The sequence below is a fragment of the Eulemur rufifrons genome, chromosome 7 (genome assembly GCF_041146395.1).
Source record: "Eulemur rufifrons isolate Redbay chromosome 7, OSU_ERuf_1, whole genome shotgun sequence".
Lineage (NCBI taxonomy): Eukaryota > Metazoa > Chordata > Mammalia > Primates > Lemuridae > Eulemur > Eulemur rufifrons.
In genome coordinates, this window is record NC_090989.1 from 280,710,988 (window position 1) to 280,735,539 (window position 24,552).

The following is a 24,552-nucleotide window of genomic DNA, read 5'->3' on the forward strand; positions in this document are numbered from 1 at the left end:
ACAGATGGTGCAAGAATCCCCAAGCCAAGAAATTAACATAAAAATTAGTTCCAGGTTGTCTGGCAGAAACGATATAAGACCTTGCTGGGAGAATACTTCCACAATCCTGCCTTAATAGGATTCCCAGAGGAAAAAACAATCTCTGGTTGAAGTTATGCTCATATAAAAAAGATAATAATAATATAAATGCACAAGGAAATAAGCCACCATGAGAACTAATGCAATAAGAGAGAAAAAAATTAGAACTTGAGCTAAAAAAACAATTTGAAAGAAAATATAAAACGAGAACATTTAAAAGGATAAAGGAAATAAAAGTAGCAACAGAAATCACAAGAAAATAATAAGATGCTCTAAATAAAGGTCAGGCATATCTTCAAAAGAATCAAGTGGAGCTTCTAGAAATGAAAAATGAAGTCACTGAAATTAAAAACTCATTAGATGAGTTAAATAACAGAATAATTTGAAGAGTATCCATGAAGTAGCTGAGGAAGTTACACAAAATGTGATATACAGAGATAACAAAATGGAATGTATGAAAAAGTTAAAAGGCATGAGACCAGAATGAGAAGTTTCACACACATCTAATATGAGCTCCAGAACCAACAATATTAATAACAACAGGTAATATTTGAAGTGTCAATGCCTGAGAGTTTTCCTACATTTATGAAAGGAACAAATCCTCCAGGAACCCCAAGCAGAGTAAATTAAAAACAAAAAAGTCTGTACTTTGAAACATCATAGTGACACCATGGAACACCAAAGGCAAATACAAGGTCTTAACAACTAGAGAAGAAAGTCAAATATCTACAAAGAAATGCAATTAAATAGAAAGCCAACTTTCCAAGAGGAACAATTGACAATGAAAGACAATGGAATGATATTTTCAAAATATTTAGAGAAAATAATTGCCAGTCTAGAATTCTATTTCTTTTCTTTTCTTACTTTCTTTTTTTTTTCAAGAGACAGGGTCTTACTCTGACACTCAGGCTGGAGTGCAGTGGTGCGATCATATCTCACAGCAACCTCAAACTCCTGGGCTCAGGTGATCCTCCTGCCTCAGCCTCCAAAGTAGCTGGGACTACAGGCGCAAGCCACTGTACCAGGCAAGAATTCTACATCTAGCTAAACTATCACATTAGACTAGGGACAAAATAAAGATATTTCAAATAAATAAAGAAAGAAAATTTATCGCTCACAAACCCTCTTGGAAAAAAAATTAAAACAACCTATCATCCAGGAAGAAGGAAATTTAACTCAGAAAGAATGAGACACCAGAAGTAACACCACTTGATCTGCGGTATCACATGGCTCCAGCTGTGTAAACAGATGGTGCATAATGGCTGCCCCCTTTAGATGGGACCTGTGCTTCCTCGTCCAGTAAGGGCCACACCTGTCCGTACTGGGTCCTGATATTGAGGCCTCGTGCTAATAGCTGTCACCTTACCCCAACCCACCAGTTTCACACATGTCTATTAACCTGCCTAATTCTGTAGGCAGGAGCCATGGCTAAGAGTAAGGAGCTCATTTAATATTAATATAATCCTACCAAGATATGGGCTTAAAGAAAAAGAAAAAAATTATTTATATAATCCAGTAGCAAAGCCATGTGGTCAAGAACACTGCACTTGGACACAAAAACGTGTTTCAGTCTGGCTGTAACATACCCAGCAGGACCACTTTAGGCTAATGATAATTTATCATTTTCCTGCCTTACCCTTTGTATCTATAAAGGGATAAGAGAATAATGTAGAGAATTAAAAACCCTTTGGAAAATATAAAACACTTTTCCAGTGTACGATTTTCGAGGAGTAGGTTTCATCAGGGTCACGTTCATCCCATTTGGCTTTTGACATCCTTCATAAACCATTTCCATCTCACTTCTCCAGCTGGACCCTATGGAGGCCCCGTCCTGGCGGGCAGGTCAACGCCCTCAACATGTCCCCTGAGTGAGGGGCTCCCCGCCTCACCTGCTCTCCCTGCTTCATCTTTTCCATTTCCACCCATCCTTCTGTTCAAGTCTCAATCCCTCCTGCGGGCCTCTCCCAGCAGACTACAATCCACACAGACCTTTTTCAGATGCAGACTCCATGAGCAACTCTTGAGCTCCTAGTGTTTGCTCATCGTGGGACCAGGTGATTGCATGTATGAGGGACCTCATTAATCATTTTTTAACTGCTATCGTTCTGATTATTTTCACCACACAATTAGCATGTTACGTTTGATGCTCTGTCTTATTCTCCATTGACTCATGTTTTCCTTGCCTCTCCGTCTCATCATTTTTGCTCACTGGGGCCCTCTATTATAATCCCATGGGTGCTCTGCACGCTTTGTCTAAATAATATTCTTGCTGAATGCCTAGAATGTTAACAGTAAATAGAAGTGGAAGAACTGAGGAGGGAGGAGCCAGGAGTAACCCAAGGAGAAAGACACAAACAGGCAAAATGCAGATGACAACAGCGTCCACCAATTAACTGCAGTACAAAAATAGGGCACCACTTTACATGTATCACATACCACGGAAACCTCACAACCAGCCCCAAAGTGTAGCATTGTACTCCTGTTTTACAGAATATGAAACAGATTCAGAGATGAAATAAATCGCCTCATCATACCATTTAGTAAGTGGTAGAAACCAGATCTGAACTCACTTCTGTGTAACATCGAGATTAGGAAAAAGCTCTTGGCCAAGGACTAGGCCATTTTACTATCAGTGAAAATTGAAAGACTTTATTAAATGAGTTACCATATGAAAGCCTTTAGAGCAGTTTGGGGCCATAGTAAGTGCTAAGTGTGACAGCCGAACACACATACAAGTAAATAAATGTCTCAGCGAATTCACATCTATCTTCAGATCTAGGGTATGAGAATGACCTATCATTTCCCTCTGCTCTGTTGCTATTCTGCACATTAACTTACAGGTTTGTTAATGATTATGCTGGTTTGAGTAAATATAAATTCCAGAGATATGACTGCTTACAGGGTAGCCATAAACAAGAGAACAACAAAAGTGTCTTTTCTATGATCTTTGATTTGAACATTGACATACTTATAAAAGAACAGTCATAGCAACAATATCCATTTTTGATAGGACCTTTTAAATTCTATATATTTTTTCTTGTTTTAAATAAAAAGCATTTTAAACTTTTTAAGCCTAAAAGATTAAGCTGCAGTTGCAAAATTTATTTCCTGCATTCATACTAACCACTTCCTCTTTTTGAAAAAAATTTGCTTTCTAAATTGTTACAGTGAACAATTCCTTCAGCTAACTAGAGTCAGACATTTTACATGAAACAGAAATCTGGGGAAAGCACTAGCGTTATTAACATGTTCAACAAAGATGTTAACCTAGTAGCTACAGCAACGCACACAAAAAATTTAATAGTACAATTCCTTATATGTACAATAACTAAAGTGGTCATCTTGCTGGAGACTGTTTCCCCAAATGGTAAAAAAATTTAACACTCTGCTACTCAGCTGGCTTCAGTTAGGATAGAATCAACTCCCTCCTGCCTGTGCTTCACAGAGCCTGCAAGGCTGATTCCAACTGAGGAAAACTTCCTAAACTACTAAATTTTATTTGTTTTCTTGAGATAATTATCAAACTGATAATTATTCAAAGTAAATTCTTGCTTAAAATTGCCAAGATTGGCAAACTGTAGTAGGATTCCTTACTACAATTTTCTTTTTCTCTTTAAAAGATTCTACTATATATGACACATAAAGAGTACATGCATATTTTATGTAATTATAAACATGAAATTTCATTTTTTATCACATACTTCTTAGAATTCTACCTTAATTCATAAATCACTCAAGATTTCCTATATTCTGCTACACCATAGGAACATCTATGTAGAATTAAAAAGCTACTAACATTCAAAGCCAAATATTTTTAGAGGCCATAATATTATACAAAAAATGGAATGCAAACTCCCCAAGAAACCATGCTATTCAGTATGTATGGTCAGGATTTTAATTTAATTTAACATAAAAAATTTCTTCAAATCGGGTTATATAATAAAAATTCGTAATTAAGCCAGAAATAAGAAAACATCTCACATTGTATAGAGAACTCTTCTGGTTACTTGACACTCAGAATTGCAATGAATTTGAATGAAAAAGTCCTGTTAACTTGTCATGGAAAACAGCCACTCATAAATTGAGACTCTAGGCAGTAAAAGAATCATTCAACTTAAATGAAACTAGACCTACAAGAAAAGGAAGAAATTGCTACTGGAGTTTAAAAAATATAACTTGAACTCAACTAACAATGTCTGCAGCTGCTTGTAACCACTAACTGCAGTTTCTGTTAAACAATATCCTATTTTGCATTTAGAAATTATGTAAGAGCCAACAGTCACAAGGCAAGGGTGAATTAGAGAAAGGGAATTATTCATTGCCTGACATGGATGAACTCAGTTTAATGCATGCATTTAGAAAACACTGTTCTCTCTGTTCAGAAATATTAGTTCACATTCCATTCATTTTGATAACCTTTTCCTTTTTCATCCCAATACCACACTAAACCAACCACAGCACTATCAGAACACAAAGATTAGGTACTGCCTCTCATCCAAGTTTGTCTAATATGGTATTATTCCAAAGCAGAATGACAGACAAACCTTGATTTTAATATCTTTGTCCTGAAAATGTCATTCAACTGTTCCCTGTGGGGCAAATGGGAGAATTTACAACACAGTAAACTAAGCATTAGGAAGAAAAGGAAAGGTGAGTTCCTCAAAGCCAGCAGTTGCATGATTATAGGTGATTATACGTTGGTATCTACGCTGCCTCCACACCTCAGCAGATAGTCAATGAACAATGAGCAAGGGAATGAATGAGAACACCTCACAACTTAAGAATTCCATCAACAAGCTAAGTATTTTTTAAAAATCAGAAGCAGACTATGAAGTCATGATTCTATTATAATCCCCTTAAATTAAAGAAAAATATTTTGGGGGCTATGTGAAAACAGAAATAGACAAATTCAGAATTTAGTTGGCTAAAAAGCTGTACCTAGCAGAAGCAAACTGTAAGCAGAAAAAAAAATTGTTAGAAACTTTTTTTTTTTTTTTTTTTTGAGACAGAGTCTCACTCTGTTGCCCAGGCTAGAGTGTCGTGGCATCAGCCTAGCTCACAGCAACCTCAAACTCCTGGGCTCAAGCGATCCTTCTGTCTCAACCTCCCGAGTAGCTGGGACTACAGGCATGCGCCACCATGTCCAGCTAATTTTTTTCTATATATTTTTAGTTGTCCAGCTAATTTCTTTCTATTTTTTTAGTAGAGATGGGGTCTCACTCTTGCTCAGGCTGGTGTTGAACTCCTGAGCTCAAACGATCCGCCCGCCTTGGCCTCCGAGAGTGCTAGGATTACAGGCATGAGCCACCATGCCTGGCCAAGAAACACTTTTATAAAATAAATTAGTGGTTACTTAGAATTCTGGTTCTTATCTTCAAAAAAATCTGCAAACTATAAAGCTTGAACTGTTGACTCTACTAAAAAAAGTCTCTTATCCATTTCTCCATGTACTACACTCCAAATCCACAAAAAATAATCAAGAACACCTGAAAAGTTAATTGCGCAAGATGACAATGAACAATGTCCTTTGGTCCTTTGATGTCACTGGGCTTCTGAGAAACGGGGCTGCAGAGAGGCCAGGCTCTCCATACTCCTGAGCATGATCGTTATAAACATGTGACTTGGAAACTATCACATTCTGGTTGTCTAGGCCTTTTCCAATTGTACAACAATATTTTGATAGCAATGATGAAAATTTTCAAATAAATGATCACCCAAATATCAACTAAAGGCATACCAAAAGAGTTTATTGGGGTAAGATTTAAAAAAATATATATACATCCATGTTTTTTTTTCTTTTCTTTCTTTCTTTTTTTTTTTTTTTTGAGACAGAGTCTCACTCTATTGCCCTGAGTAGAATGCCATGGCATCAACCTAGCTCACAGCAACCTCAAACTCCTGGGCTTAAGTAATCCTTCTGCCTCAGCCTCCCAAGTAGCTGGGACTACAGGCATGTGCCACCGTGCCTGGTTAATTTTTTTCTATATATATTTTTAGCTGTCCAGATCATTTCTTTCTATTTTTAGTAGAGACGGGGTCTCACTCTTACTCAGGCTGGTCTCGAACTCCTCACCTCAAGTGATCCTCCCACCTCGGCCTCCCAGAGTGCTAGGATTACAGTCGTGAGCCACCACGCCTGGCCTCCATGTATTTTTTATACACAAAATGAAAGATTGGTATATTGGACTTCATTAAAATTGAGAACTTCTGTTCATAAAAAGAAGGCAGAACAAAAGCAAACAGTATTATACACATGCACACACACTCATATTTAGAATATATGAAGAACATCTACAAGTCAGAAAGAAAAAAATCTATTTGAAAATGAATAAAAGATTTGGGATCTTCACAAAAGATGCTATTCAAGTGTCAGATAATGGCATATGAAAAGATGTTCAATATCATTTTTCATGAAGGAAATACAAATGCAAATTAAAACCACCAGAACAGCACAGTTGCCCACACCTATAATCCTAGCACTCTGGGAAGCTGAGACAGGAGGATTGCTTGAGGCCAGGAGTTCAAGACCAGCCTGAGCAATATCAAGATCCTGTCTCTGTCAAAAAATAAATAAATAAATAAATAAAACCACCACAAGATTCCATTCTATGCCCATCAAAAGACTAAAATAAAAAGACTAACAGTACCAAGTGCTGGTGAGGATGAGGAGCAACTGCTGCAAAGAGCATCAATAGGTATAATCACTTTGTCAAGCTTTTCAACAGGAATTACCAAAGCTAAACATACCTATGACCCAGCAACTCCACTCATAGGTATATACCAAAAAAAAAAATGAGAGACCATGTCTACTGAGAGACATGTATAAGAATTTTCGTAGTAGCTTTAGTCTTAATTCCCCCAAATTGGAAAGAACTCAAATGCCCATCAACAGGAGAGTGGATAAACAAATTACAGTATATCCACACAATGGAATGCCATGTGACAATTAAAGATGGACAACACAAAACACCATTATATGCAACAAAAATATGACTCTCTCAAACATTGAGTTAAAGAAGTCAGATACAAAACATATATTGTGTAATTTACATGAAGTACAGAAACAGGCAAAACTAATATGCGATAGAAGTCAGAATAACAGTTACCACTGGGGCGGGGTACTCATTGGATCCTGCTGGGGCCCTAAAATGTCCCTTATCTTGGTTGGTGGTACACAATTTCATACATACACAAAAATTCATTGAGATATCCACATAAGAGGTGGCCACTTCACTGTATATAAAATATACCTCAATAACAACCTATTTTAAAAAGGTCCAGAAGGATACAAACCAAGGAATACGAGTAATTAAACTTAAGGAGGATGGCAAAGCATACTTTAGCTTTATCTCAGTGTTTTAAGTTTTTATTTTTACAAGAAAATCCTACATTTGACTAAGACTCACATGGTTTAAGTTTCCCACATTCCCTTGCTGTCCTTCCACTTCTCAATATTGCAAAACATACAGTGAGGTTACCTTCCTTTCCACCTCACTTTCAGCTCAAACACCTGGGACACGAGCCAGGGGATGACCTACTCTAACACATATTGGTTAACACGTTTACAAACCCAGAGTAACTAATTCCAAACCATTTCAAGCTCACTGGAAGTCTTCAAATTTAAAACTCTATGACGGCCGCATCTTGGCAAAGGAAGAGACTGCATAGTTCCTTGAGTTTTCATTGCCAATAAAGACCATTCAATTAAGCATATTTCCTTCCTTCATGGTTCCTCTAAGGCTGCCGTCCCCGGTCCCGGGGCCAAGGACCTGTAGTGGTCCGAGGCTTGTTAGGGACCAGCCACAGAGCTCCACCACCCCCCACTCTCATCTCCATCCCTGTGGAAAAATTGTCTTTCATGAAACTTTGGAAAAGGGGGAGGGGCCTGCTTACAGCTGCTCCCCATCACTCGCATCACCACTTGAGCTCTGCCTACACCCTTACCCCCACCCCCGGGGAAAAATTTTCTTCCATGAAACCAGTCCCTGGTACCAAAAAGGCTGGGGACTGCTGCTCTAAGGAACATGGCATGCTCATACATCCAAATATGCACTCTTGCCTAGAGATAAAACTGCCAGTTTTTTCTTGTATACTCTATACATATAAACAGCACCTACTTTTAGTTAAACTGGGTGCCTCAAGGATGATACGCACCCTCTTGTAAGGGACGGGTTTAGGTGATTTGAACACAGCACTTGTGAAAAGTGTGGTTTCAATGCATACATGGGACATTTAACTTCAGAAAGAAAAGATTAGGCTCATCCCAGATCCTAAAAGATTTAGAAAATGCACGCCTGCATGGAGTTCATATCAGCTGTATTGTCAAGTGCCAAACACAGTTGAGAAAGGTCCACCCTGCAGCTACATGTCTTTGTAAGTGTAGGCTTATCATTCCAGGGCCAGTGTGCCTGGCTGCCAGAAAAAGGAGGCTGAGCCATGTCAAACGCAATTAGATAATTCAATCATTTTCAGAAACTAGGGGGAAAGACATTGATGTTAGATTCAAGGACTGTCAGAAATCATGGTGGGAAATGACAGTAAGCAATGATAAGAACTGAAACATTGCCTCCATTTATCTTGATACAGACACGGCTTCACAGGCAATAAAGCAGAACACTGATAGAACAAACTACTGGATGTTTTGGGAAATTGTAGTTTCAAGTCACATTTGAAATGAAGTAACTTAAGAATTTCAATGTTTAGACACTGCTCTATCAGCTTCAATGTTTGTAATGCCAAAATTGAGTAGCTTATCATATCCTTGGGAAGGAGGTATGTAGTACTTTCATAAAAAGTACAAAATGATGCTCTCGGTATAAGAAAAAAAACACCAGTGCTCGCTTCGGCAGCACATATACTAAAATTGGAACGATACAGAGAAGATTAGCATGGCCCCTGCGCAAGGATGATACGCAAATTCGTGAAGCGTTCCATATTTTTGACTCGGGAAAGGGGGGGGTGGGGAAAAAAAATATGAAACTTGTTTTTAACAAAAAAAAAAAAAAAAAGTAAAAGTTTATAAAAACATTACAGAAAAAAAAAAAAAGAAAAAAAGAAAAAAAAACACCAGATCTTTGGAAATATTCACATAGTTGAGGATAGCAATTCAATTTGGAAGCATACAACAAAAGTCCTAACATTGCCTTTGGATCCAGCAAGTGTGCTTTTTTTTTTACGTTAACTGCTTTAGAGTTGATCTGAGGGAGAAAAATGGAGGAAAAAAGTCATCCTGGAAATTTCTGGACTATAAAGGGGCCAGAATTCATAGAGCATGTGTGGACTCTAAACCCTAAAGTGGAAAATTTACACTGATGCAGCTTGGTAGTGCCCCCAAGTATGCCTGCTTCCTGTAGAACCCACTTTCAACCTAAGCCTCCATCACCACAGATAAATTTCCAAGAAACACACTTTCATAATCACTCACAAGCTGCTCTGGACCTAACACGTGTCTCTGCTGTGACTTGTACCATCTTGTAAGACTGAAATATGGGGAATGATGTAGCATAACACAGAAGTCTTGCTGGTCTGCATGCAATTTCTCACAGTACATTATGAGTAAGTTTTCTCTTTAGCAATATCACGAAGATCTTAAGAAAAAGGCTAAAAATGTATAGAACTGCCAGTGGTGGCTGGCTTAGTGGCTTCTCCATTATGTTGGACTACCTGGTGAACCTGGGAGTATGAATGCAAAAATTGGGATAGTATTTCCCCCATAGTAAAACAATGGGTGAATGCAGACAGCTATACCCTGGATCAGGTTTTCAATTTTGATGAAATGAGTCTCTATCGAAATGTTCTCATGGACCTGCATCTCCAAGCAAGGAGGGCAAAGACGCTAATGCTCAGTGCAGTGAGGATAAGAGGGAAGGAAACAGAAAAAGTGACACTAACGGAAGACACGAAATAAGACGGTATACGTGACTCCAGACTCTCCAGGGGAAACACAGAGCTTGTCAGAAATCAGCCATATGCCATATGCAAGAGACACATCTAAATACGAGGACAAAGAAAAGTGTAAAGTCAAAAAGTATAGGAAACATTTGCCAGGTAGTGTCAACCTAAAGAAATCTGGTCTATTTCAGGTAAAACAGACTCTGGGGCATAAAGCATAACTGGGGAAAGAGGATTGCTATACCTTGATGAAAAATTAAATCATATCGAAGATATTACAATTTTTAACTTTGTTTGATAGAAAAACTTCATGATAAAAGAGCAAAGCTGACGGAAAACAACAAATCCTCCACCACTGTCATCATAATAGTTAACTTATGGATCACTGGTCACATCCTATAAATGGTTCTGAGGACCGTTTACATATTAACTCAATTAATACTCGCATTAGTCCTGTTCCTCAGAGTTCATTTCTCTCAGAAAATGTTAAAACAAGCTGACAAAAAATCCTTAATGATAGGAACATCTGGATAACACAATCAACAAGCTTGTCCTAATGAAAATAGGTAGAACTCTGCAACTAAGAACTGGAGAATACATTTTTTTCACCTACTTATTGAACATTTATAAAAATGCAACCAAGCCATAAGATAGTCTCAATAAATATAGAAGACTCAAACTCATATAGACTTCCTAGGACCATAGTGTGATTTAATTAGAAATTAATAACACAAAGCTAAGTTTAAATAGGTCATACATTTGGAAATTTAAAATCATGCTTCTAAATAAATCATAGGTAAGAGATTAAATAGTAAAAGAAATGAATAATATCTAGAAATGAACAACAATAATACTACATATCAAAATTTGTGGGATGTAGGCAAGCAGGACATTTGTAAACTTAATATTTGTATTAGAAAAGAAGAAAGGTTGAGGTAAGCATCTAAAGAAAGAACTTTTTTTAAAGGGTAATGAATGGACTAGGCGAGGCGGCTCACGCCTTTATTCCCAGCACTTTGGGAAGCTGAGGTGGGAGGATCGCTTGAGCCCAGGAGTTTGAGACCAGCTTGGGCAACATAGTGAGACTCCCGTATCTACAAAAAATTTTTAAAAATTAGCCAGGCATGGTGCACACGCCTATAGTCCTAGCTACTCGGAAGGCTGAGTTGAAAGGATCACTTGAATCCTGGAGTTCAAGGCTGCTGAGCTACAATTACGCCACTGCACTCCAGCTTGGGTGAGAGAGTGACTCTGTCTCTAAAAAAAAAAAAAAAAAAGTTAAAAAAAGTAAAGGGCAATGGAATAAAACCAAAGACAATGACAGAGGAGGAGGAGGAAGAAGAGGGGAAGGGGGAGGGGAGGAGGAGAGGCAGGAAGAGGAAAGGAAGAAAAAATAAAAAAAAAATAGAAGATAAAAATAGAAAAGAGAGGCTCCATAAAGATAAAACTTGGTTTTTAGGTTCTTAGAAAACACTAATAAAAATGATATTTAAAAAACTAATCCAGAAAAAAGAAAAAAGTATAAATAAACAATATTAGGAATAAATAGTAGGGATATAACATATGCAGCAAAAATTAAAGTGAGAACATATTATGGGTAACTTTTTGCCAATACGTTTAAAAACTTATGATGAAACAGATATATTTCTACAGAAATATAACCCACTAGGATCAACCCAGAAGTAGACAATATAAAATTAGATCAGTAGTTAGAAGCTTTCCCCCAAAGAAATAGTTAATTGTATTATATATATTATTTCAGAAAAAAGAACAAACATCAAAACTCATAAGTAAGGCAAAGTAGAACACACAAGAAAGGAAAATTATAGACCAATTTCATGAATATAGACCATTTCTGTGAAAAATCTTAAGTAAAATATATTAACAAAACAAATTCAGCTATGTATAAAAAATACATCATAATCTAGTTGAGTTTGTCCCAGGAATGCCAATTTGGTTCAATGTAAGAAAATCGATTAATGTAATTTACCACATAATGAATTAAAGGAAGCAGAAAAAATATTTAATGATATTCTATATCAAGTCAGGCTTAAAAAAAACAAGCCTCTTGGCAAAATAGGAAAAGAAGGAAAATTCTTTACTCCAATAAAGGGTATATTAAAATCATTCTGAATGGGGAAGTATCTGAAGCACTCTCTTTGTAATCGAGAACAAGATAAGGAAGTCCACAATGACTGTCTCTCCTCAGCATACTGGAGTTCATAGCCAGCAAAGTAAGATAAGCAAAATAAATAAAAGGCATAGAGTGGAAAAGAAGAAATAAAAGTATCATTATTTGCTGGTGATATGACTGTTTCTACAGAAAAACCAAAATAAAAGTGAAAAGACAGTTTATGAAGGCACTTGGCTCTAATTTTTTTTTTTTCTCTTTGAGACAGGGTCCTGCTCTGTTGCCCAGCCTGGAGTGCAGGGGCATTGTCATAGTTCACTGCAGCCTCCAGTATACATTCATATATAAAAGTCATGTGTTCTATACTCCACATAAATTAAGTCTCGAAAATCTAGTGTTGAAAGAAAGAAAATCAAGTTAGAAAAAAATTAATAAAATATGATTTTGTTTATACAAACATGAAAAAGAGACAAAATTATAACAATTTACCCATTGGTGATACATACACAGGTGCTAAAGCTAGAATAATAATTAACACCAAATTCAGGATAAATTTTACCTCTGTGGTGGAAATTAGGAGAAGGATTACTTCATTCTTCTCCTAATTATAAATATATTAATATATATATTCAGCACAAATGTATGCAGCACAATATATATGTGACACATATACAGATTTTACCTTATTTAACCTAAAATATTTTTTAAATAAACTTTGAATTAATCAAACTTATTTTAGTTGAATAACATTTTAAATAACTTGGGGAGCTGGCCATTTAATGGGAACTTATGGTGAATTTATAATAATTATGGTAACTTTATCAGCAAATTAGTATATCTTTTGGTAAAATAAATAGCCCCACTTTGAGATCAAACACAGATATAGATAATATGTCTCTCTATGTTGCTCAGGCTAGGCTGGAACTCTTGGGCTTAAACAACCATCCCGCCTCAGCCTCTTGAATAGCTGGGACTACAGGCATGAGCCACCATGCCTAGTGAGAATATGTATTTTAATATATTAAATAATTTTACAGAAAGGTATACTAACATAGACCTAATCTTTAAGTGAGGTATTTGGCAGAATTGGGCAAATATTAATTCACACTATTACCCAGCTAAACTCATCTCCAACTAATCTGGCAAAAGCAGAGAAATCTATGAAAACACAGGGCTTTCACCCATGTGCAGCACGAGTCAGCCCTGGGCAGTAATGAATGAATCCTGTTATGTAACAGCCTAATTTTGTTTACACTGTATTGATGATTTTTATAAAAAGAAAACTCAGCTTCTAGGGAAAAACCACATATTGCGCCACGAGAAGATACAGTACAAGCTTTATAATACCCTAATTGCCTGTGCAAGTCCATTTAGAGAAAAGCTTGAGAGGACTTTCAAACGCACGCCTTCAGCTGCACCCTCCCTGCTAGCAACCTGCAGGAATCAATTAGAAGCCAGGCAGGCAGTGTGAGGCTCTTCGTCTTTTTAAAGGAAACATTATGAGCAGCAGCCAAGCTCTTCCAGATGGCCCTGAATCGTCTCCTCGGCTCTCAAGAAATTGACTTTCTCTTTGAAAAGCCATTAAGAAAGAGCCACAACCTCCTGAAACCACCTTCCTACATCTGCTCATGGATCTAAGTCTCCGCATTATCGTCCTGGTGACTAACCAGATAAACTTCTCAAATCCTAACACTGAAAATTCCCCCCAAATTTAGCTTCTGGTCCCCACAATGGCTAACACAAAATGAAAGCTACTCCGGTCATCACAAGAGTGGGTTACTTGGGGGAAGACATGGCTGCAGGCAGCCCCAGTTGGGTGCCCTTTTGTGACCACATCAGAAAGGGGAAGTTGGGGACGGGCTGTCTGTGCCGAACGCTCACAAGGGAAATGAAAGAGAGACTCCCGCTTTCACCTCACCTTTTCAACATCTGCTTTTGTGACATTGATGTCAGCATCCATTTTCTCAAAGTACTGCTGTGCTCGGTCAGCCTCTTTGCAATCTCGTTCAAATCGTCTTTTACTCTAAAATCAGAGGAAAATAATTATTTATGAAACCGTGAGATTCCTATGAGAAGATATAATTTTACCTAAACTCCCCAAAAAATTCTTCTCTGAATTGGTTTATGTCATACATTCTGAAAGTGATTTTTAAAACTGCATTTATTTCCATCAAAACTGTCTAATTGCTAGGCTGACGCCACGGCACTCTAGCCCGGGCAACAGAGCGAGACTCTGTCTCCAAAAAAAAAAAAAAAAAACCTGTCTAATTGTTGTTCTTTCCATATGACTTATAGAAAAAGACTCTACTTGAGCTCTTCTGGCTCAAATTTTAAATAACGGTTCAGGAAACAAACTAAATTCAAGTGGGAAAAATCCACAAGTATGCCTCTTCAGTGTTTCTCTTTGTACGTTTTTTACTTACTGATCAATTCAAGCTTAAATTAAATCTAAATTAGAAAATCTATAAGGACATTTCTTCAGCTGCTTGTTTTTCACTTACGGATTCGAGCTGCTTCCAGCAAGTCTCTATGTGCTGCTGTGCTTTACGCCCATCGTGAAAGTTCTGGGAAGGGAAAACACACCAGTGATGAGTACCCCTCTTCCTCATATGAACACAAAAGAACAAATTTTCATCCACTTAAATAACATTTAAATGTTGAACATCTAGTATGTGCAGTCCAAAGAAACTTAAGAGTAAAAACATAAAGAGGAAATGAAAAGAATAGTCATCACAGATGAAATGGGTTTTACTTGGAGAAAAAAAAAATTAGTCACAGAGTTCCCTTTAAAATTTCAGATGCAATAATATTGAATTAGAAGGCTTATACATACCACTTGTAAAAACAGGAATGTTTTATTAAGACAGCAATCACTTTGATCATCTTTTTAATTGCTGTGAGATATAATTCACTACTATATGATTCACTCATTCAAATTGTGCAACTCAGTGGTTTTTAGTAGAGTTACAAAACTGTGCAACCATCATAACCAATTTTAGAATATTTTCATCACCCCCAAAAGAAACTCTATACCTCATACTTGTTATCTTCCAATTCCCTGCCTCCCCCAGTCCTAGGCAGCCACCATTTACTCTCTGTCTCTATGGATCTGTTTACTGTGGAAGTTTCATACGAATGGAATCACGCAGTGTGACGACTTCTGTGACTGGCATGTTTTCGCTATCTATGATGTTAACTTAGTATGATGTTTTCAAGGTTCATCCACACTGTCACATGTACCGGTACTTTATTCCTTTTTATTGCCACATGATTATTCCATTATGTGGCCATACCATGTTTTTTTTAATCCATTCATCAGCTGATGGACATTGGGGTTGTTCCCAGGTTTGGGTTATTATGAATAATGCTACATTTGTGTAAGAATTTTGTATGGATGGATGTTTTCATTACTTGGATCTTTTTTTATTATTATTATTTTTTTTCTAGAAATGGGGTCTGGCTACATTGCCCAGGCTGGAGTGGCTATTCACAGGCACAATCCCATTCCTGATCAGCATAGGAATTTTGATCTGCTCTGTTTCTAACCTGGGCCAGCTCAGCCTCCTTAGGCAACCTAGTGGTCCCCTGCTCCCAGGTCACCATTTGATGCCAAGCTTAGTACAGACAACCAACTGGCATAGCACACTACAGCCCAGAACTAACACCTGGACTCAAGTGAACTCCCGCCTCAGCCTCTGGGAAGACAGGCATGCGCCACTGCACCTGGCTTAGATGTTTTTTTTGTTTTGTTTTTTGTTTTTTTTTTTGAGACAGAGTCTCACTCTGTTGTCCGGGCTAGAGTGAGTGCCGTGGCGTCAGCCTAGCTCACAGCAACCTCAAACTCCTGGGCTCAAGCGATCCTCCTGCCTCAGCCTCCCAAGTAGCTGGGACTACAGGCATGCGCCACTATGCCCGGCTAATTTTTTTCTATATATATATATATTTAGTTGTCCATATAATTTCTTTCTATTTTTAGTAGAGACGGGGTCTCGCTCTTGCTCAGGCTGGTCTCGAACTCCTGACCTTGAGCGATCCACCCGCCTCGGCCTCCCAGAGTGCTAGGATTACAGGCGTGAGCCACCGCGCCCGGCCATGATGTTTTTAAATGTAAAGTCACCTCCTTGCTATCTGCAAAGGCCCTGAGGCAGGCACTGGTGTGGTGTTAGCCAGCAAGGACATCAGGAAGCTAGATCCAGGTGAGCCTCATGGAGAATATTAGGATATGAGGCCAGAGAAGAAAGGGGGAGACGTGCAGGGTCTCACAGGCCTTTCTGTCTGAATGAGCTGGAGCCAATGGGTGACTCTGAGTATAGGTGTTGTGAAGGGAAGATTCCAGAAAGGAGGCTGTAGCAATCCTGGACATAACAGTGCCTCGGACAAGGTGGTGGTAGTGGGGGGCCGGGGGTAGGATAGGGGAGGTGGTGGAGGTTCAGATTCTGGGTGCCTTTTGATCAAACCACCAGGATTTTCTGGGGGATGAGATCAGATATGAGAAAATGAGATGCCCAGAGTGACTTTGAGGTTGTTGGTCTGAGCTTTAGAAGGAGAGGGACGTCTCAGAGAAATGGGTCTGAGGACGGAAGATCAGACACATAGTTTTAGATGGGGTAAGGTTGATATTTCTACGAGACTCCCAAGTAGGAAGCCTAACGCGTACTTGGATGCATGAGTCTGAGTTCAGCAAGGGGTCAGCACCAAAGACGTTTGGGAGCATAAAATGGGTAGTTAAAGCCAGGAGACGGGATGAGATCACCAAGGAAGACAAAGATCCCAAGGAAAGAAATACTAGAAATATTAAGAAAATTATGTCTTTTTTATCCAATGACCTAAAATCACCAGTTCCCTAAATCCTTTAATATCCTTCCCCTGTGACCTCACTGTCTTGGGCAATGTGCTGGGGATTTCCCAGACCCGCTCTCCACCCTGTTCCATGTCCCCAGAGGCTGACCTGCTTGGACCTCGTGGGCTCCCTTGCCCTCTGGCTGGATTAGATTTGCCACAGAGAGGTTCCCGCCTGTCGGAGGGCAGGAATCTGTGCCCGCAGCCTCCTGTAGCTGAGATGTTACAGGCTGGCTGGGTCCCTAGACCTTGCACACAGCTCAGCTATGATGCTCCTGCCAGGCTCCCCCGCTGCCCTCTGAGGCCTGGGGGCCACGGCAGCTCCCCACTGTGACTGGCCCCAGGGTGCGGCACCATCCCTTACAGATTTCCTGAACCTACAACCCTGTAAATGCTCCTTTCAATAAGCGACCTTCCTTCAGTTCCCAGCTTGAATGTGCTGCCTGTTTTCTGGCTGTCGGGGCAGGCACTGGTGGTAGGGTGCACTGTGGAGAAGGTCAGGTGACAGAAGGTCCCCTAAGTCTGCCTGACCTCATCAGAATCTACAGCTTAGAGTCAGGAAAGATAGCTGACTACTGGGAAGGCAAGGGAGGAGGAGACAACATCAGATTTTTTTTTTTTTTTTTTAAGAACAGTGCTCCTTTATAAGGGAATGTTTTCTTGCCTCTCTTTGGAGGTCGAGTTTCACTGTTTTAAGCACCTCTTTGCAGTAAGTTTTATCTATCCAGCAACTTTTTGGGTCTCTACAAGCCCAAGGGGAGCCCTACGGAGCTTCATTTTTCAACTCTCATAATGGACACAAAGACAAAACAGAAAAGACAAGACCAAGGCTGTGGAAGAATTAAGAAGGAGAGCTGAGGGCGGGGGTTAGGAAAACTCTGCAACTTGGATGAAGCCACATATATCACTTTAAAAAACTCTGGAGCGGCCGGGCGCGGTGGCTCACACCTGTAATCCTAGCACTCTGGGAGGCCGAGGCGGGTGGATCGCTCAAGGTCAGGAGTTCGAGACCAGCCTGAGCAAGAGTGAGACCCCCGTCTCTACTAAAAATAGAAAGAAACTATATGGACAACTAAAATATATATAGAAAAAATTAGCCGGGCATGGTGGCGCATGCCTGTAGTCCCAGCTACTCGGGAGGCTGAGGCAGTAGGATCGCTTAAGCCCAGGAGTTTGAGGTTGCTGTGAGCTAGGCTGACGCCACGGCACTCACTCTAGCCCGGGCAACAAAGCAAGACTCTGTCTCAAAAAAAAAAAAAAAAAAAAAGTCTGGAGGGAAAGTGAGGGGGTTGGGGGTGGGGAAGAGACAGACAGGGAGGCGGAACAGGCTGGGGAGAGTCCCCAGGAGAGACAGGAGTGTCCATTTCAAACCACCTGGGCTACACTGTGCCCTCCCAGGGAGGCCCCTTGGGTCCTGACAGTTCATACCTGGTGACTTCTCTGTCAACAGAACTAACCCCACTTCCCAAGCAGGACCACGGTTCCTCAGTTTGCTGAAAGGTTACCACCATTCCCAGAAATTTCACTTTGAGATTCAAAGACAGGCACAAAAAGACAAAGAAAACCCCAGCAGCAAATTCAGAGCGGTACTCTAGGTTTGTGCTCTGTCTCTACAGCAACTCTTAAAATGGATGTTAACAAAACGAAAGCTCCCTTCCAGCCTAGGGCAGCGCTGTGGGTGGAGAGAGGAAACGCACAGAAGTACAAGCAGACGGCGACAGACACTGCCCAGAACAGGTTGCCTGGATTTTATTATAAAAGGAATCGTCTCTGAAGACCAGAGTCAAAAAAAAAAAAAAAAGTCTTATTTTGGAAGCACTAGGAATGATTTTGATTGAAAAATCCATATAGTAAATCCTCTTGCCACTCCTTAGTTTAAATGTTTAATAAATATTCATTTATCTTTAAAGCACAGTGTGCACCTTGACTGTACTGGTGAGCCTTCTTCCACGGGGACGCCTCAGTTACACTCTCCTTCCATGATTAAACTATCACCGGAAATATGTAATTACGACCCTACCATTTCATGTGGCTTGAGACCTAGGTGAAACTGGTTTTCTTTTCAGTCTTTCCTAGTGTGTGTCCCTCCATCATTTATTTGGCTATAACACAGAAAAAACGTTCTGCGCTGTGTGATCCCTTAGGAAATTAAGGATGAAACAAAAGCCCTCCTTCCTCCTCTGCGCACACGGTGACCTGAAGAGCAGGGGTCACTTGTTACTAATTCTATCTTCCCTCTTTTCACCGGAAAAGCTATGTTAACAGTTACAAAGTTAAACAAATAAACCAGCTTGCCAGATGTATTTGTTGTTTATCAACAAACAATGGCAGAACATTTCTTCTCTGGACAGTGAGCAAATGTGTGTCTGAAAAGTGTGCCTCTAATCTCTAAATAAGGAGGAATTGTTCTCCGAACAAAGATAATAAGTACTTCTTTTGGAGCCATGGAATGAAGTCATCATAGCTCCTTTCTCCTATCAGAACAGAGACAGGAAATGCCATCTCTAGAGACTCAGCCAAATGCTCCTTACTTTCTCCTGTAACAAGATGCTTTTAGTTTCTTTTAAAACATAATAATAGGCTTAAAGAAAATGCCTAATGGCATCTGGAGTGACAGCTACATGCACTTATTTTCATTTCAACTTGTTAGCTGAACTTCAGGCAGATAAAATCATCGTTCAAAATTTTTTTAGAAATTTCCCAGTGACCAGAGGTAGCTGAGATAGAAAAAAAAAAAAAAATCACAGAGAACCAAAAATAACCAAGCATTAATGTAAAGAAAAATAAAATGACAAGCTTTTGAGAAGATTTTACTGCACTACAAGAAATCATACTGAGGCTGGACAAACTCACACAAATAGTATGAAAATGTTTATTATTCGCACTCTGCAATTAGTACAACAGCTGCTCATTTTTACTATATATAGAGAGATTCAACCATTAACAATTAAAAAGGCAAAATATGGCACTGATGTGAGAACGGCTATTTCAGAATAAAAAGTAGAAAAAAAAGAATAAACACTCAACTGAGAACAGTCAACCATCTGGAATTTTAAATACAACTCAGATTCCACAGATGAAAACAAAGGAACACAAAGACTTGAAAAGGGCAAAGAAGGAAGGCGCTTCCAAAAAACATGTCTGTGACAAATACTGTAATTTTCTCAAAACCCGCAGTGTAGTGGGTTTGGACACTAGCAGCTGCCAAGCCTGACTTGGGATTTCCAGTTTTAATTTAACTGTAAATATAAATGGTGCAGACATTTCCATGGACCCTGTGGGACTATGGTGAAACACCCCAGTGCTGTTCAAGTGAGCACTTCACACCCTACTTAAATCCCAAACCAGAAACCAAAACATTCATGATAGGACATGCATTCTGCTTTTATTCAGTAAAGCCTATTTTCCCCAAATTCATTTATAATAAAAATACCTTCTCAATGAACTTGTTTAAAGTTTCCTAAAATGCCTACCTGCCAGTGTCAGGCTCAGCTGCTTAACTTCCCCCCTAACACTGACCATCTAGGCACCCGGCGGGAGACCTACACACAGCCTGGGTCAGGCCTACTCAGCAGACGAGGCCAAGTGTCCTTTCCTCCTTCTCCCGTGGCCTTTGCTCACTGTTCCTGTTGTTCTCAGGCTGCCCTGTGCCTCCTAGAACGCTCTGCAGCCAGCAGTTTACCTAGACTTCAGTAATCTTTTATCTGTTTTTCCAAATAATCCTGTCTTTGCATTCCTTGAAATTCTTTTTATTTTCTTTTTCTCTTTTCTTTTCCTTTCTTTTCTTTTCTTCTTTCTTTCTTTCTTTTTTTTTTCTTTTTTTTTTTTTTTGAGACAGAGTCTCACTCTGTTGCCCAGGCTAGAGTGAGTGCCGTGGCGTCAGCCTAGCTCACAGCAACCTCAAACTCCTGAGCTCAAGCGATCCTCCTGTCTCAGCCTCCCGAGTAGCTGGGACTACAGGCATGCGCCACCATGCCCGGCTAATTTTTTCTATATATATTTTTAGCTGTCCATATAATTTCTTTCTATTTTTAGTAGAGGTGGGGTCTCGCTCTTGCTCAGGCTGGTCTTGAACTCCTGAGCTCAAAGGATCCGCCCACCTCGGCCTCCCAGAGTGCTAGGATTACAGGCGTGAGCCACCGCGCCCGGCCTCTTTTTTTTTTTGAGACAGAGTCTCACTCTGTTGCCCAAGCTTGAGTGCAGTGGGACGATCATAGCTCACAGCAACCTCAAACTCCTGGGCTCAAGCAATCCTCCTGCCTCAGCCTCCCGAGTAGCTGTGACTACAGGCCTGAGCCAGCACACCTGCCAATTTTTTCTATTTTTGGTAGAGACGGGTCTCACTCTTGCTCAGGCTGGTCTCAAACTCCTGACCTCAAGCAATCCTCCTGCCTCAGCCTCCCAGAGTGCTAGGATTATAGGTGTGAGCCCCGCGCCTGGCCACATTCCTTGAAATTCTAATTCCTCTGTAGAAGCTCGATTAATTCTTACAGATTCTTGAAAGGATCAACTTAAAATGACCAATATTAAGCATGGAATGACTCAAGTCTCTCACCTGATCCCTTCTGAGGATATAAAGCTGTTATTTCTAAACCAAAACAAGGAGAATCTCCATCAACAAGAGTTTTAGATGGAGTGTCAGGTTGATGGGTAAAACTTTAGGTACAATAATCCTTCCCGGGGCTGACAGGTCTTAGAGTCTACTTCAGTAATGCATTCATCACATGTCAATTGTATGTTTACACGCGCATGGGGCTGCTCTAGGTATGAGGAAGGCAGTGCGAATAAAACAAAGTCCCCTGCCCTAGTGAAACTTAGTAGATCCAGTGGTAAGAGAAACAGGGTAGGGGAATAAGGAGGGATGGGTGTGGTGAAAGTGACTATTTTAGATAGGGCAATCTGGGATGACATTTAGCAGAGATTTGAATAAAATGTAGACGTGAACTTGCAAAGGTCTGGGGAAACACCCTTCCAGGAAGCAGAAAGAACAAATGCAGATGCTGTGAGTGTGAAAGGGCTTGACCTTTTCCAGAACAGTGAGATGCCAGTGCCATTAGACTGATGCGGACAAGGCAATTGAAGCAGCCAGGCGCTTGACCATGGACAGCCCCTCCAGCCATGGTGAGCTTGATGGAAGATTTAGGAAGGGAAGTGGCATGGTCTGATCTGCCTTATTGCAAGGTTGAGGTGGCTGCTACGTGGGGAACATAGCGAACGGGGAGAGAGTGGTGAGGGACTGGAGGATGGGAGAGCCAACGGTGGATCAGAGATGGACAGCTTGACCACTGACCCAGGGCAAGCATGAAGGCAGAGAGATGAATTAGGCTCAGCATAGTCCTCCAGCTGAGAGATGATGATGAATTGAACTAGCCATAGATGTGGAAGACGCAGGGAGAAGAATTTGGATTCAGAGCACTGAGGGCAGAGACAACAGGACTTGGTAATAGGTAACACAGGAAGAGTAAGACAGAAGGAAAGTCCTGGATGACTCTGGGTTTTTAGCAAGAGCAACCAGGTTAAAAAAAGGTGCCATTTATTGAGATCTGGAGGAAGTGTACATTGGAATGGGCGTGGTAAAGAAGTTTGGGAGATCAAAGATATGTTTTTGGTTTGGGGGGGTTTAGTTTTAAAAAGTTATATGAAAAAAGGTATGTTTTTGGAAGAGTTAACAGGGTTACTACATTGTACAACTCTGGGGGCATCATTCATACTATGGCTGGACCTCAGGCCTCTGCTGACAATGATGCAATGGGTGACGCTGCATCAGGCATCTAAGGACAGGTGTCAAACAGGTGGTTAGATGTAGGGAGAGTCAGGTGAGGCACAAAACATTAGTCAAGTAATTCTCAGAATTTTCAGAAGAAAAAGAATGTATCATGCCAGCTTATAAGAGAGAAACACAAAACCCAAAGTCATATTTCAAGTCCAGGAAGAGAATCAAGTGTCTTGTTAACTAAGTATGTTATCCCATGAATGATGACATAAAATTTCTTTGGTTCACCAGATCAATGGTTTTGTAGGTGAAAGAACCACAGTGGTGAAAGGGCCCATTTTAATGAACAGAACGCCACTTTTGCATGTTCTTTCAAAACAAAGAAGACATAACAAAACAAAACACCTTCTAGAGATACATCAAGCCAGGGGATGTTGCCCATGTTGGAGAGAGGGGGTCTGAAACCAAACAATAAAGATTTTTAAGTGTCTGCTAGGCAATGATACAAAGAGAATTCCTAATTCTTTGGGCTGGCCAGTGTATTAATGAGACCCATGGAAAAGACCAACAACTAAAAGATAGAAGGGCTTCTTGCTTTTTGATTTATTTAAACAGATGTAATGACACCAGTACAGAAGAACTGATATGAAAACCCACTGCTCCTTTTCCCAGGTCATGAAACCTAAAGTCAGTACTGGTTTTATGTTTTCTTTCTACAGGTCTTGGATTTATAACAGAGTAAGCACCACAGTTGAATCAACAGGAGTGATAAGTCAGAAATGGACTTGTAATTAGCTAGATCATATACATGAACTCCTTTTAGCTTTTGCTTTTCTTCATGCTAAGTTTTATCTCTTTACTGTAATCTCTTATAAAAACATTTTTTTCCTAAATATATTGGAGTCAGTCCATGCCTCAGAACTGCCCTGTAGGAAATTAAGCCCCTTCAAAAGGTCCATAAATAGGACCTATCCAATACTTAACTTTAAAAAGAATGTTATAGCATTTAATGTAGTATCAATTTTCAAATATTTCAGGAACCTTGGGAAAAATTTTAAACAGTCAATTCTAAGTAATGTGGGGTCTGCAGGCATATGGGTCTGAGGCTTATAAAAATTTTAGTGAGTCACTGAAAGCATTGTATAATTGTTTCCTCTAGAACTCTGCAGATAACTACTGCCAAAAATCAATTCTGCTCTGGCCAACATTTTGTGAGTAATGAACCACATTTTCCACCTGCAGAGAGAAGTTTTCTTGAAATTCCAGAAAATGCTGGTGAAAACCTCCTGGTTCTCCTACTAGAGCCACAAATCTCCATAAATTCCTCATATGTGATTAGTGGCGATCACTGTGGGTAACCCTAGACAGACTCAAAGGTTGGAGCTCAACCAAACCATCTCTAAAATTGTTTAATAACTTGATTCAATGTGCAGAAGTTGCTAATAAGAGTACAATTATAGTAGTTCTTATGGAGGAATCTATCTGTTATCAACTCTGAGTTACCCACATCTCAGATAAGCCAATTCACAACCAAGTTGATCATGTCAGCAACCTTTGGGAATCTCGTCTATAATTCTGTTAAAAACCATTAATCTCATAAATGATCAGAGCTTTATCAGGAACCATAAATAACATATGTTTAATCATGTATGTTTGACCTCACATTCTCACTTCTGGGCATTTAGCTTGGGGAAATAATCTCACCCCACACACAAAGAAAACAGCTATAAAAGCAAAGAGCTCACTGCCGTATTGTTTGTACAGACTAACTAACTAAATGAGTAAATAAATCAAAAACTGGTAATAGCCTATATGTCAAACAACAAAAAATTGGCTATTAATTTTCTTTTCTTTTTTTTTTTTTTTTTTAGAGACAGGGTCTCACTATGTGGCCCAGGCT

General features: G+C 39.7%; 1 protein-coding gene and 1 non-coding gene across 12 annotated transcripts in view; one reads left to right on the forward strand and one right to left on the reverse strand.

Moving 5' to 3' along the window:
• FNBP1 (formin binding protein 1) overlaps positions 1-24,552 on the reverse strand; it is a 128,455-nt gene that overhangs the window by 40,654 nt on the left and 63,249 nt on the right. For all 11 annotated transcript variants that reach the window (XM_069476938.1, XM_069476946.1, XM_069476944.1 and 8 more), the window contains exons 5-6: positions 14,602-14,664; positions 14,019-14,123 (exon numbers count right to left, since the gene is read on the reverse strand). In XM_069476938.1, the coding sequence (XP_069333039.1) occupies positions 14,019-14,123; positions 14,602-14,664 (168 nt within the window). The remainder of the gene's footprint in view (positions 1-14,018; positions 14,124-14,601; positions 14,665-24,552) is intronic.
• On the forward strand, positions 8,912-9,018 carry LOC138388729 (U6 spliceosomal RNA). Its single transcript, XR_011234221.1, has one exon. It is a non-coding gene; the product is annotated as a U6 spliceosomal RNA (small nuclear RNA).